Source organism: Cavia porcellus, unplaced genomic scaffold (assembly GCF_034190915.1).
Source record: "Cavia porcellus strain 051 isolate PalLab524CR breed Dunkin Hartley unplaced genomic scaffold, mCavPor4.1 scaffold_6, whole genome shotgun sequence".
Classification (NCBI taxonomy): Eukaryota; Metazoa; Chordata; class Mammalia; order Rodentia; family Caviidae; genus Cavia; species Cavia porcellus.
In genome coordinates this window covers 94,782,228-94,796,557 of record NW_026947489.1, presented here as the reverse complement: position 1 = coordinate 94,796,557, position 14,330 = coordinate 94,782,228, and the positions used below count along the sequence as shown (strand labels likewise).

The 14,330-nt window shown below is 52.0% G+C and overlaps 1 protein-coding gene across 1 annotated transcript; it reads left to right on the top strand.

The window, feature by feature from the left end:
- The first annotated feature begins 1,055 nt into the window (after nucleotides 1-1,055).
- On the top strand, nucleotides 1,056-13,647 carry LOC100720694 (protein dispatched homolog 1-like). Its single transcript, XM_063249771.1, is given in 12 exon segments — nucleotides 1,056-1,111; nucleotides 1,644-1,767; nucleotides 2,493-2,620; nucleotides 2,956-3,057; nucleotides 5,955-6,039; nucleotides 10,111-10,255; nucleotides 10,258-11,148; nucleotides 11,151-11,447; nucleotides 11,450-12,565; nucleotides 12,568-12,767; nucleotides 12,769-12,959; nucleotides 12,961-13,647. Coding segments are annotated over 12 exon segments (3,582 nt in total). The 3' UTR covers nucleotides 13,208-13,647.
- The last annotated feature ends 683 nt before the right edge of the window (nucleotides 13,648-14,330 follow it).

The following is a 14,330-nucleotide window of genomic DNA, read 5'->3' as shown; positions in this document are numbered from 1 at the left end:
TCTGGAATAATTTCTCCTTAATGAGGTTGTGTGTGTATGTGATACCAGGAATTGAACCCAGGTCTTTCCCACTGAGCTCCACCCCCAGCCCTGTTTACTTTGTATCTTGAGACCAGGTCTCAAATTGCTCAGTTGCTGGGCTGGGCAGGAATTTGGGAATCCCCTGCCTCAGGCTCCCAGGCTGCAGAGATTACTGGCATACTCTACCACAACCAGCTTGCCTACCCAAGTTTAGATCCAGAATTTGCAGTCAAGTGAACAGAGTTCAGCTCAGGGTTCTGTGGGTATGATTTGCCTAGAAATGCGCTGCTTGTGGGTCTGAGTCTCTGTGAACTTGGGGGCGCAGACATGTTTCGGGGTTCCTCGCTCCTGGAGGCTGTGGCTCCTAGACAGCACAGCCGGACTGTAGCCTTCTCCCAGAAGTGGACACAGCACAGACCAGCTCAGGGTGGGTGGGGACAGCAGCACTCTGGGGAGAGCAAGCTACGTCACCTGCATGGCCTGTGATATTGCAGGGCAGGAACAGCTGAGAAAAGAGTCTGGAGCCCCAGCGCAACTCTGTTTTATTTCATTCCCTCATTAGATTTAATTAGAAGTAAATATCCCACAAAGCAAGACCCATGGAGAGAAGAGAGTGTGAACAAACCAGCAGTCTGTTCTTAGAGACAGAGTGGCTTTTTCACACATTGAGAACCACCAGCTTTATAGGCAACTGCATGGTTTTGCAGAAATAATTGACAAATCTCTGAGTAAGAAACCTACTTGAAATGAACCAGAAATGGACATCACAGCAGCCAGCAGCGCTGGCTTCACTGAGAATTTGAGAGGAGGTTCACTGGGGTTTCTTTTTGCAAATGGGAAGGGAATTAAGAGGTGGCATAGGAGGACTGTGTTCTCCTGTGTGTGCCTCTCCCCGGAGGGGTGTGACCCTTAGGCTGCTAACACGTGCTAATAAAAGTAAAAGAAAAAGAAAGATTCAAGGAGCCGAATGCATTTTGAGGCTTTGTCTGCTTCCGAGGGGTACCATGCTCCTGTGAAGGCCTGGAAATGTGCAGATGAGGAGGCATGGCCCGGGCACGGTGGCACGGGACAGTGTGGGGTGCATCGAGTGGTAGGGACCCCAGCAGGCTTGGCAGTGGGCAAAGTTCTGGAGGTGAGACGGGCTGGACCAGAGTGTATGGCCCAGTGGACAGGTGGTCAGTACCCAAGAGTGTCACTTCGTTGGAAACATCTACCGAGTACTTCCTGCAAGGCCCTGTCGCCATGCTAACTCGAGTGGACCAGCGTCCCTACCCTTGTGGGACTCAGTCTATTACTCAGCCTTGTGTGGACATTCTGACTCTCAATGGCCAGTGAAGTATGATCACTGCTGCTTTATCACTAGAAATGAAAATGATCTTGTAATTTCCTTAACAGTTATGTGTGCCCGTGTGTATCCTCCATGTGTGTGTGCCTATGTGTGTGCCTGTGGTGTGCTCGTGTGCACGTGTGTGTGTGCCTGCGTGGGTGTGTGCAGAACTCCATCAGCTCATACTCTGATGAGCACCTGTGCCAGGTCTAGCTTGTGAGGAATGAAAAGTGGTGCTCATGGGCAGCACAAACCCTACACTGCCTGAGTGGGGTCCTGCGCTCTCTGCTTGCAGCTACGCGGCCCTGCTAGCCGACTGGCCGGTGGTAATCCCGGGCCTGTGAACGCTGTTCATCGTGGTCTGCGCCCTGGTGGGCGTGTTGGTGCCAGAGCTGCCAGACTTCTCGGATCCACTGCTGGTAAGGAGACCCGGCCTGCAGAGCAGATGTGTTCTCTTTAGCTGCCGCTGCCACCGTGGGCAGAGTATTGTGACGCAGGTCACAGTCTCTTGTTTAGTATTCTGTTTCTTTTGAAACCGCCTCCAGCCTTGGGTAAGAATGGGGCTCTTTTTGTAATATTGAGACGTGTGAATCTGTATTCTCAGCTTCTTAGGTGGTAAGGGGTATAAGAGTCTTTTATAAACAAATATTGCACTAACTAAAGAAAAAAGGTCAAGGAACCTACTCACCCTCAAAACTCTGGGTATTTTGCTTCTCTGTCCCCGTGGTTAAGCTAAAAAGCAATATATACTGCAGAACTCACATATCATATAAAAATATTTACATAAAGCTCCGAGACTGAATATGTTTTCCTCCCAAAAGGCGCTGCAGGAATTTCACTGTTGCTAACGGTGGTCTGTTTTTAAGTAAATGTCCCCTGGGTTGGAAGTGTGAGAAAAAATGGCCGAGAGTCGTGCTACCCTTTGTGAAACACTGTGACACTGCCTGTGTTTAGGAGATAAAAATAAGTACCCCCTGAATGCAGGGCAGCAGCTAGGAAAGTGACCATCTGGTAAGTGTTCTTCCTGCTCCAAGACCTGTACCTCACCTGTGTTGTCACAGTGAACAGGTGATCGTTATGTCACTGTGAGTGCACTCAGTCTGGAATGCAGTGTGCTGATGGGAACGTGTGACATTCTGCCTAGGGTTTTGAACTAAGAGGGACAACAATAGGCCAGAGACTGGTTACATGGAATAACATGGTCAAAAACACCAGATACAAAGCAATGCTGGCAAATTACCCTTTTAAATATGCTAATGAACAAGCCAAAAGGTAATGATGGTGTATTTTTATATAATCGATATAAATATTGCTTAATGAATTCTTCTTTAAATGCTGCATGAACACAAAAGGTAAATATAAAATATGCCACTGAAAGTCATTTGCCCCCAGGTTGCTTACCTTGGTGTTTTAAGGCTGTGCTGTAGGATGAAAGGGAGCGTCTTTTCTTTTCTGAAGTGAGGAGGCAGATGTTGGCTGCTTACACTGACCCTCCCAGGTTGCTGTCAGTCGCTGAACAGCTGGGGGCTCAGCGGCTGTACTGCCCCACACTTGTCGTCCTGAGGTAGCCAGAACTTTATTCAAGTCACATTGTTGCTCTGTTTCAGCCATCGGGATGATCGGTGGTCAGAGGACCATTATGAAAGAGAAAAAAGAGAAGTAGACTAGAACTTCCACAAAGACAGCTTTTTCTGTGACGTTCCAAGTGAGTAGTGTCCCGGGAGGGCCCTGCAGCTGCCTCCTGCGCCAGGGCAGAGCAGGGTCACATCTGGACTCGGGCAGATGCAGGGGTGTGGTAGCCTGCAGACTGACTGTTCCTCTAGGTTGGGCAACCACTGTCTGAATTTATCTACAATAAAAATTTTAAAGGTTAGACTTAGCTTGAAGGAAAATATGAATCTAATGAAATTCTTGATACTGCCCAAACTTTCAAGACATATTTCAAATTCTTTATCTTATTTATTTCTGGATCAAATAAAAGTATATGTTTTTGTACACATTTTTTGGGTTGAAACCTAAAAGAATCTCTGGCATTATTAAAAAAAAGTTTTGAAGTTTGGTTCACTTGAAAAACATGTAGTAAGGGCCAACGAACCACATGCCTCCTTCATCACTGAGCAAAAGAAGAGGAGAAAGGAGCAAGACCAAGGCCCGGGGCTGCGTGTGCGCCTCGGCGCCCGGCAGGGGCACAGTGGGCAGGGCAGGCAGGACCACAGCATGGTTACTGTGCAGCTGCTGGGCTGGGGAGAGGTGCCCAGCGGTGGCACAAGAACAGACCACTGCTCAGCCGCAGTGCTGAGCGGGGGAGCTAACACGAGTGCGTGGTAACGCGAAAGCCCTTCTGGTTTCAGGGTTTGTGGTTGCTGCTGAAGAACTCTTTTATGTTTTCTTTCCTACTAGAACCCAGCAGGACCTCAATGGATCTTTCATCTTTCGCGATCTTGCCAAGTCTCAAGGTCTGTCTTTGTTTTGAGCCCTGTTTCACTATGCAGTAATAGAAAGCAGATTCAGCGGGATCAGACGTGGACTCCAGAAAACAATCCAGCTTCCTTTTCTGCCTCTTAAAACATGGACAAACGGAACTGCGGGTAGCTGTAGTTGCGGCTGCTTTATTTGTCCCACTGGTAGCCTGTTCTTGCTTTGCCACCGTCTGTTGGCTGCTCTCTCATCCAGGAAGAAGCTTAGCAAGTTGGTGAAGTACAGCCTGGAGTGTGTCAGCAGTCAGCACCCACCCTTGCCCCAAGGTGACAGGTTCTTCTGTGACCCAGGCGGGGGTCAGTTCTCTGTGAAAGAGGCATTTGTTTCCAGCAGGCTGACCTGGCTCTCCAAATGGTCTGCCAAGGGTGGTAGTGATTTGGTGAAGATGAGCTCATTAAAGAAAATGTCATGATCGCGAGTGGAACATTTCATGATAAAACTTTGCTCATGATTTTACCAGCTTATTTGATTAGCACAGTATAGTAACATACAGTCACTTTGTTCCCACTGCTGAATATTACCTTTTTTAATGACTGAGACAGGAGCAGTCTTATCGAGCACCCATTTTCCATCGTGTCCTCTGATTCTCATGACTGGGAGAAACGGTTGTTGCTGTTAGCCTTTTACAGAGGAAGAAGCAGCTCGGCGAAGTTACAGTTGTGTTCAGTCACCAGATCCTGACAGTGTGGAGGAAATGACACAAGGCCTCTAAATGACCTGAGGGAATATTGTACCTCCCAACCTGCTAGACGTCTGACACACTGAGCTTGTGTCTTTGAAACTGAAGAATGAATTCTAAGCAACAGTGGAGGTTAAGAGTAGGAAATGTTTATCGAGGGGGAGAGACGCAGCCCCTGAGAGGCAGGAGGGACCCCGAGTGGGTTGGTGAGGGCCCCGGTTCTCAGGGAAAGCTTTACATAGCACAACCAATGGACACTAAGTGGGTACAGCTGTGATCAACCAATAAGATTATAAGTGGAGCTACCTATGTAACACTGATCCAGTGGTGGAACAAGTCACAGAGCACATAGCAGAGAAACAACAAAGACGTTTTTAGGAAGCAGTGAGTCTGGGCTGCTGTCACACACTGAAGTAACTGATGCCTATCTGGACTTTACTAGACCGAGTGTCATCGCTTACCACACGCCTGGTCTTTGTCCGGAGACCTGACCTCCCATGGATGTGCATTGGCCACAGTTGTGACGAGTCTTATCTTTGTGTTGACTCTCAAGAGTCCAGCCCTGGGGGCTGGGGATTTAGCTCAGCGGCAAAAGTGCCTGCCTTGGAAGCAGGCAGTCATGAGTTCAATCCCTGGTACCGATAAAAAGGAAAAAGACCAAAAAAAAAAAAAAAATAGTCCAGCCCTGTCTGACTGCCTAGAATGTTCCTACCTGATTGCTGACTCAGTAACAGGGCCTGGCTCGGCCACATCAGGGCCCAGACACCACGCTCTTCCTGGTGCTTCCCATGCCCCACCACCAAGTGCAACAGCCTGGGCTCCGGGGCATTGCCTTCAGGCTCTCTTGCACCAGGGGTGTAGACACAGAACACACTGTGCACCCATGATGCTGGCCGGGCCAGCACTCTGTGTGGCCAGACTCCAGCTTCACTGCTTTCATGTTGATCACGTCCCGTCTTCCCTCTTGGCCAGGGAGCGCATCCTGACCATCTGTTCTCAAGACACCATGCAGTGGTGGTGAACCCGGCCTGGAGGGTGGCAGCAGGCTGTTGGTATCACTGAAAGCTCTGGAAGGTTTGCCCTCACCGCCCTAATGTGTCACTCTTCGGTTTTGTACAACATAGTGGGACGTGTTGGGAAGTTTAAGAGGGAGGCATTTCAGTTCATCTCCTGTTGAAAATTGTTATGCATCTTTCTTCCTCCTTAACTTTGATCAGAGATGGAGTTGTGAGTGTGTAGTGTGGCTCATGGGTGTTCCCGGCGGACAGAGGCTTCGTGCTAAGGCGAGGCATAGTGTTGCTTCTGTGTAAAGTTTCTCCGGGAATTTATGAAAGGCAGAATTCCTACTGCTAATGAATTGCCATGTAGTCCTACTGCAATTGTTCTTGAGGTCTGTGTCTTCAGAATCAGTGACTGATAACTTTTTCTTTTCTTTTTTGTTATCACAAGTGAACGATATTTTACCTCGACAGGAGGGGAGACACTGTGGCATTTACCTGCCATTAAATTCATGTGCAGTGTAGATAACTCCAGGGTATGTAAAAAACCTGAAATCTTTAGACAGATCGGGTGATGTGCTTGGCCATCGCTTCCCAGCTGGCCTAGTGTCTGCCCAGGTGAGAGCCCTGGGGAGCTGAGGCCAGCCCTCTCGGGACAAACACCAGCATAGTGCACCCTGCGTTCCCAACTTCCTCTTCTGGGTCTCCTAGCTCAAGCTGCATCAGGCCTGTTATTTCCTGGCAGTTGGAGCAGACAGTGTCTGAGGCCCTGCCCTGGTCATGCACTGACACACTTGATTATTCTCCAGCTAAGCAGGACACAGCAGTGACAGGGCAGCAGAGACGTGTGGTGTTGAGGCGGCTCCAGGGGCTGCCTGGCCATCACGGAGGCCAGATGTTTCCCGTGGCTCCTGCTTGTGCGTGCCGCACTTGCAGTCAGGCTGCAGTGTACACTCGATGAGTGCTGCTCGCACTCAAGCTCAGAGGGCCCAGGGCTCTAGAGCAAGGAGGCTCACTCTGTCCCTGCCACGGGAGCCTCGGCGGATTTGCCAGGGCCTTCTCCTCACTTCCTTTGCCCTTGACATCTCTACCATACTGGCAAGCAGTCATGAGGAGCCAGAAGTGGGGTTCTGTAATCTCAGCTCCACCAGAAACCATTTTCCTGTGCCTGTCCTTGTCCTGGTAGAAGCTGGATCTCTGAGGAAAGGATTTGCGATCGGGGTCTGAGATCCTGGCTGACCAAGGTGACTTGGGTGGACAGCTCAGAGGAGCCCAGAAATGTGCTTTTGGACTCCTGTTCTAAGGGTGCCGTGGAGCCTGGCTCCTGTCTTCTCCCTGGACTCCCCTTAAACGTCTGCTATGCGGGGAGCTTCGCGCTGTGGGAAGGCTGCCAGCAGCAGCCGAACCTGGCATTAAGGGCTGAAGCTTTTTCTCCCTTAACTCTTTTCTCAGCTTCTTAGACTCTAACTTAGGCCATAGTTTTAAAAGTTAATGTATTGGGCTGGGGATTTAGCTCAGTAGCATAAGCGCCTGCCTTGCAAGCGCGTGGTTGTGAGTTTGATCCCTGGTACTGATTTAAAAAAAAAAAGAAAACCTACCTCTAAAAGTTAATGTATCACTTAAAACCTCGCTGGTTTTTCCCTGTTCTCTCCTCTCTTTCTTTAGCCCACTATTTCAGGGCCACTTCACCCTTACTGCTGTCTGACTAGGGAAGGGAACAAAGGCACATGGTGACCCCACACACACTAAATGATGGCCTGAAACACCCAGTGCGCAACACTAGTGCCAGAAGGAATAGATTCTCAAGAGGTGGCAAGAAATTACCTTCATAGTCTTCATTTTATAAACTTCAAAGGTTTTAAAGGTTTTAGTGAGTCTTTTCCGGAAATATGAAGAATGTGTAACTGCCTTCTATGTGAGGAGAAGCTGGCCTGCCTTTCTCTTTAAGTTCAAGTCACAACACAAGCATCCATTTCTCCATCTCAGCCACACACAGCTAAGCGCCACTGTCCAAGGTATCTCCCTGTAGTCTGGGCCAGACTGGAACTCGCAGCAGTCTTGTCTCGGCCTCCCGAGTGCTGGGATCAGCATTGCACTTTCTGACCTGTGCCCCACTCTTTGGGGGCAGTAAGGGCTCACACAGTACTGTGCTCACTGCGTCCATCACAGTTACTTATTTTTATCAGATTTGCCTGTCATCCATGAGCAGCTTGAGGGCGAGGGTCGCTGTGTCTCCTGCTTCTTGTGGAGGTGGGTGGTGGATGTTTCTCTTTGAGTGATGCGCAGAGGTGAGCGTAGAGCCTTCCTGCCGAAAAATGCAGACAATTCCTTGAGGCGTGTTCCTTCACACCGCACACGCTGGGTCCCGCTCAGGGTAGTCAGAGGCGCCTGTGGTGGCTTTTCTCTGTCCTAATGCCATACCCTGGAGCAGTCCTTGAAAGCCGTCTCTCCAGAGCCCCTGTGGATTATAGCAATGGCTCCATTACTGTTGACAGCGGCTGGCAGAGTGGCAGTGGGTCGGTATTCAGAGTGCCCAGCTTGTTAGTCTGTGGTCAGATACACACATTTAAAACCCCTGCTGTATTGGGAAAGGTCCGTCCAGGATTGCATCTGTGCTTTCTGTTTAACCAGCAACCGTGTTCCTTTGTTTGTGGCACTTCATGACTGCCACAGCCACAGAGAGATGCCTGCCAACCAAGCAGCTGAGCTTCCCGCGGCTGCAATTCATTTACTTCCGTCTGGACGGTATCAGGCCTCAGGCCGGCAACACCTTCCCTTCCATTCACCAGGCTGACCCAGGTGCTGGCACATGTGGCCATGGGTACGATTGGGTATCTGCCTGCAAACCAGAAAAGTGCCACTCCAGCTTCCCCTGATCTGTCGGGGTTCAGTCCTCGCTCAGGTAAGCATGACAAACTCACATGTCAGTTACCCTGTTTTGTGAATTATTTCTGCTTTAAGAAATATGCTTAGAGGGCTGGGGATTTAGCTCAGCGCCATGAACACCTGCCTTGCAAGAACGGGGTCATGAGTTCAATTTCCATTACCAAAAAAAAAAAAAAAAAAATATGCTTAGAAAGAAAGTCTGGGAAAGGAGTATTTTTTTAAGAAAACAAACGAATGCCCCATCTGCATGAATAAACACCTCTGCAACCTGTCCTGGCCCCACAGCCCTCTCTCCCACCCCTGAAGCATTTGGCTGGAGGGTTTGGGAGCACAAGTGATTTAGATTGAGCTGGCAGGCAGTTGGTTCGTGACACCTTCTCCACTTTGAAGAGACAGCACAAATTTCTGGCTGCACAGCCTGGCTCAGTCAGGGCTGACGGTGCCCGGTCCTCGAGTGACGGCCTGTCCTCTCCTTGCACTTCGACCTTTCTTCCTGGCCCAGCCCCAGTCAGCAGGGATGAGAGATGAGGGATGAGGGATGAGGGATGAGGGATGAGGGATGAGGGATGAGGGATGGGGCCTGGCACCTTCTGCTGTGTTGCTAAGAGGAGACTCTGGAGTGGGGAAGGTGGTCCTTGTCAGCTTGCGGGGGATGGGGGGGAATCAGATTTCATTCAGCAAGGACCAAAAGTGACGTTTTACTTTCCAGGCAAAAACAGCCCAGGAAGAGAAACCCTCTCCACTGAGGGTGTTCCCGTGGGGTGCGGTGCACACTGAGTCCCATTGCGCCGTCTCCTGGTTACCAGGGGGCTCCAAGAGGGGCTTTCAGCCAGCCTGAAAACTTTTCAAGAATTTAGAGAAATAATTAAGCACCTATTTATTGTTAATAATGTTATTTAAAATCAGATAATAATGTTTTAATTTAGAAATCTTTCCACTTTCTACCCAAATTTCAGGGGAAAAATTTAGTCTCAATCTTGGTGTGTCCTGATATTGGTGCTTTGGATAGTACTGGGGTCAGTGTGTGTCTAGGATTGAGCTGTAGTCACAGGGGTTTTTACCCAGCAAATGTATCGCTGTGAGTTTGGGTGCTGGCAGATCTGATATCAGGGCCTGCGGGGTGGGGTCTGTGGTGCTGTTTCCTCCAGAGGGGACCGCCTGTGTGTCCTTGCATGGTGAAAGGATAACAGGCCCCCTTTGGCTCCCTCAGAGGACATTCATCACTGCCCCAGGGGCTGGCCGCTCACTGACCTCACCCTGAGCTTAGGGTTTAACACGGGTTTCAGAAACAGAAAAAAGCCCTCAGCCATTTCTGGGAGCAGCACCTTTGTCTCCCACTGTGTTGGTGGAGATAATGTACCTGGGCCACTGAAAAGCTCATGCCGATAACAAAAGGGACTGGGACAGTTGCTTTCTTATTCCTGTGTGACATAGGCTTCACTGCCTGTCGCAAAGGCTTGAAAAGGCTTCTGTGCCACGCAGGGGTTAATGTTATCCTCCAAACTTGCACTGGCTGCCCCTGCTTCACACTTGTGTCTCACTCCACACACTGGTTTGTAGTTCAGACTGGAGTAACTTAGAGCCCTCACTGGGAAATGCTTCAAGGACTCTCACCTGTGTGCAGATGGATACTGGGTGTGAGATTGTCACTGTCCCTTGAAGCGGCGGGCACCGCCCCAGCCATGCAGCTTCTAACTGTGTCCTGCATGTCTTCTCTGCAGATCAGGTCTCACCCCCAGTTTGGTGACCTCTGCCAGAGAACCACTGTCGCCTCTTGCTGCCCCAGCTGGATGCTGGGGAACTACATTGCCATTCTGAACAATAGGTCGTCCTGTCAGAGCATCGTCGAGCAAGACGTGTCTCATACCTGAAGCTGCTCTGCACCTGTGCCAAGCACTACCAGAATGGCACTCTGGGGCCAGACTGCTGTGATGCTGCTGCCCGCAGGAAGGACCAGCTCAAGTGCACCAGTGTGCCACGCAAGTGCACTAAGTACAATGCCGTGTACCAGATCCTCCACTACCTGGTGGACAAGGACTTCAGGGCCCCGAAGATGGCTGACCACCCTGCCTCGGTGCTCAGGTACAGCATGTTCTTCTCGCCCACGGAGAAGGGGAAGAACATGATGAACGTTTACCTGGACAACTTTGAAAACTGGAACTCCTCAGACGGCGTGACAACCGTCACTGGGATCGAGTTCGGCATCAAACACAGCTTGTTTCAGGACTACCTTCTGATCAATACTGTGTATCTGGCCATTGCCATGGGGCTTGTCCTGCTGGTCATGTGTGTCTACACCAAGTCCATGTTTATCATGCTGATGACCATGTTTGCCATCATCAGCTCCTTGATAGTCTCCTATTTTGTCTACCGTGTCATGTTCAGCTTTGAGTTTTTCCCTTTCATGAACCTCACTGCACTTATCATTCTGGTCAGCATCGGGGCCGACGGTGCGTTCGTGCTCTGTGATGTGTGGGCCTACACCAAGTGCGATAAGCCCTGTGCTGCGGCTGCAGAGACGGTGAGCGCCACCCGGCAGCACGCTGCCCTCTTCATGTTTATCACCAGCTTCACCACCGCCGCGGCCTTGTACGCCAACTACGTCAGCAAGATCACAGCCATCAGGTGCTTAGGCGTATTCGCGGGCACCGCCTTCCTGGTGAACAGCATCCTCATGGTCACCTGGCTCCCGGCTGTGGTGGTACTGCATGAGCGCTACCTGCTCAACATCTTCTGCTGCTTCCGGAAGCCCCAGCAGCCCAGTACGACGACAAGAGCTGCTGGGCGGAGGCCTGCCGGATGTGCCACAGGCTGCTCCTGGCCATTTCTGAGGCCTCCCGGATTTTCTTTGAGAAAGCGCTGGCCTACAACCTCATTAAGTTCCCCTACCTGGGGCTCTTGTGGTTCCTTGCGCTGACGGTAGGTGGCGCCTACATCATGTGTGTGAACCCCAAGATGAAGCTGCCCTCCCTGGAGCTGTCTGAGTTCCAGGCTTTGCGAGCCTCACATCCCTTTGAGCACTAAGATGCCTAGTACAGGAAGCTGTTCATGTTCGAGCGGTGCGCCACGGTGAGGAGCTCCACATGCCCATCACCGTGGTCTGGGGCGTGTCCCCTGAGGACAATGGCAACCCGCTGAGCCCCAAGAGCAAGGGCAGACTGACGCTGGACAGCAGCTTCAACATCGCTAGCCCTGTGTCCCAGGCCTGGGTCCTGCACTTCTGCCAGAAGCTGAGGAACCAGATCTTCTTCCACCAGACGGATGAGCAGGACTTCACCAGCTGCTTCATCAAGACCTTCAAGCAGTGGATGGAGAACCAGGACTGCGACGAGCCGGCCCTGTACCCGTGCTGCAGTCACTGGAGCTTCCCCTACAAGCAGGAGGTCTTCAAGCTGTGCATCAAGAGGGCCATCATGGAGCTGAAGAGGAGCACTGGCTACCACCTGGACCACAGGACGCCAGGGCCGTGCTTCGACGTCAACGACACCACCCGGGCTGTGGTGCTAGAGTTCCCGAGCACTCACCTCTTCATGCTGGCCTATGAGAAAATGCACCAGTTCTACAGCGAGGTGGACTCGTGGATCTCCCGGGAGCTGCGCTCTGCACCTGAGGGCCTCGGCAATGGCTGGTTGGTGAGCAACCTCGAGTTCTACGACCTCTAGGACAGCCTCTCAGACAGCACACTTATAGCCATGGGGCTGTCAGTGGCAGTAGCCTTCAGCGTGATGCTGCTGACCACGCGGAATGCTGTCATCAGTCTGTACACCATCAACTCCATTGCAGGCACCATCTTTGTCACCGTGGGCTCCCTGGCCCTGCTGGGCTGGGAACTAAATGTCCTGGAGTCTATCACCATCTCTGTGGCCGTGGGGCTCTCTGTAGACTTCGCCATCCACTATGGAGCTGCGTACCGCCTGGCTCCAGACCCTGACCAAGAGGGCAAGGTGATCTTTTCTCTGAGTCACATGGGCTTGGCCATCGCCTTGGCCGCCCTGACCACCTTTGTGGCTGGGGCCATGATGATGCCATCCACTGTGCTGACCTACATGCAGTTGGGCACCTTCATGATGCTTGTCGTGTGCATCAGCTGGGTCTTCGCCACCTTCTTCTTCCAGTGTATGTGCCGGTGCCTCGGGGCACAGGGCTCCTGTGGGCAGATCCCTCTGCCTCAGAAGCTCCCGGGCCTGGTGACCAGGGCCCAAGCAAAGCCTGCCCCACACATGCATACCTTCTAGATCCCCAGGTCCAGAAATCGGAAGAGGAACGTGAGTTCTATGAGATGGAACCGCTGGCATCCCGCAGCTGTGCGGCCTCAGACAAGACCAGGCAAGAGGAGACCTACCTCTGTGCTGAGCTGCTGGGCAGCCCGGCGGGGGGTGGGGGGGTTGGGGGTGTCCCGGCACCCAGTCTGCTCTGGGGAGCATGGCCTGTGCTCCAGGGCTGACTCCAGGGCCGCCCTGCTCCCACCCTGCCCTGAGCCACACCCCACATGCCCCTTCTTCTTCCTCAACCAGCAGTGTCGCTGTCTGAACACCTACAAACTCCTCACTTGCAGCTCACACTCCTGCCAACTGCTCCTGTAGCCACTGTGCCCCTGCCCCAGGTGGCTTCGCTCAGATCCAGAATGGGGTGGTGCCTCCGCAGGCCACACACCCGGCCCCTGAGGGCTTCGTGCACCACCGTCCACACCCGCACCCCCACCCCTGTCCCTGTCTGCAGGGCTGTAGGAAGCCACCGGGAACACAGAACTCCTTGCCTAGGAACTGCAGCCTCCTCTGGGCTTGCAGGCCCCAGAGCACCCAGGCAAGACCAGCATAGGTGGCATACTGGGCTCCAACACCTGGGTGGCCAGGCAGTTGCCACTGGCCTGCAGGGCTACTAGCTCTTCAAGGCCAGCACACTGCGATGCTGAGAGTAACCAAATGGGTCTCCACTGAGACAGGGAAGTGGGACTCGGGGAGGGTGGTTCTGGGAGTGGAAGCAGAGTCTCCAATCTGTAGCATCAGAGTGACAGTATGGAGAGAAGAGCAGCGCAGAGCTTGTCGCATTCTGGCATGGTTCCAGGCTTGACGCATGTCAATCACAGCGAGCCAGAACTTCTGTTTAACCATCTCCTGGGGGAGACAGGTCACGGCCTGGCCCTGGCTGTCTGCAGAGCTGTGGCAGAGCTGTGAGAGAGAGGCTCAGCTCCAGGGACCACCAGCCACCATGCCCTGCCGCTGCCATGCGTGCTGGTGTGACATATTCAGAACCAGACGGGGAGAGCTTATTAATAAGAACACTCTAATAAACATGGATTTCAGCTAGAGCAGCGCGTGTTCTTCTAAGTGGGGGCAATCTCCAGGCACAGGGATGTGCCCCCTCCTACTGGCCCAGAGCAGGGCGCTCCCTTTCCACTTGCTGTGAGCCGCCTGTTGCGTGAGTGGAGTGGACAGTCACTGAGTGTTTCTGTTTAAGAAAGTCTAGAAGTTTACGTTTCGACTCCACCTCTTTTTCTGCCCTCCTGCAGCACGGATCCAGACTTAACATTGTAAGGCCCTAGAATTTCCACTTTCCACTTCTCTTGTTTCCTTGCTATCTTGGTTTTGGTTCAGTTGTGGTAACTGAGACGTGGTTTCCCAGCGTATGTGTTAGGAATCACCCTCGTGTTAACAGGGCCCTTCATCTGGGATGCAGGAGCAAACTGCGTCCACATTAACACTCCCGGGGTTTCGTGGTTTGGGCCGAGGCAGGCAGTGCACAGATGAACTGGCACACACCTTTACAGTGCTCTCACCTATTTGCATATGCAGACTCTGCCTGGAGCCAGAGGCGCGCACGTGGACCTAAATTGGGGTCCTTCCCGCATTTCCCAATTGTGTGGTCCTAGCCCAACTGGGTTTTCGTACGTCAGATGGCCACAAGGCTAGGCATTTTTTGGAACCCTGGAGGGATTTTTATA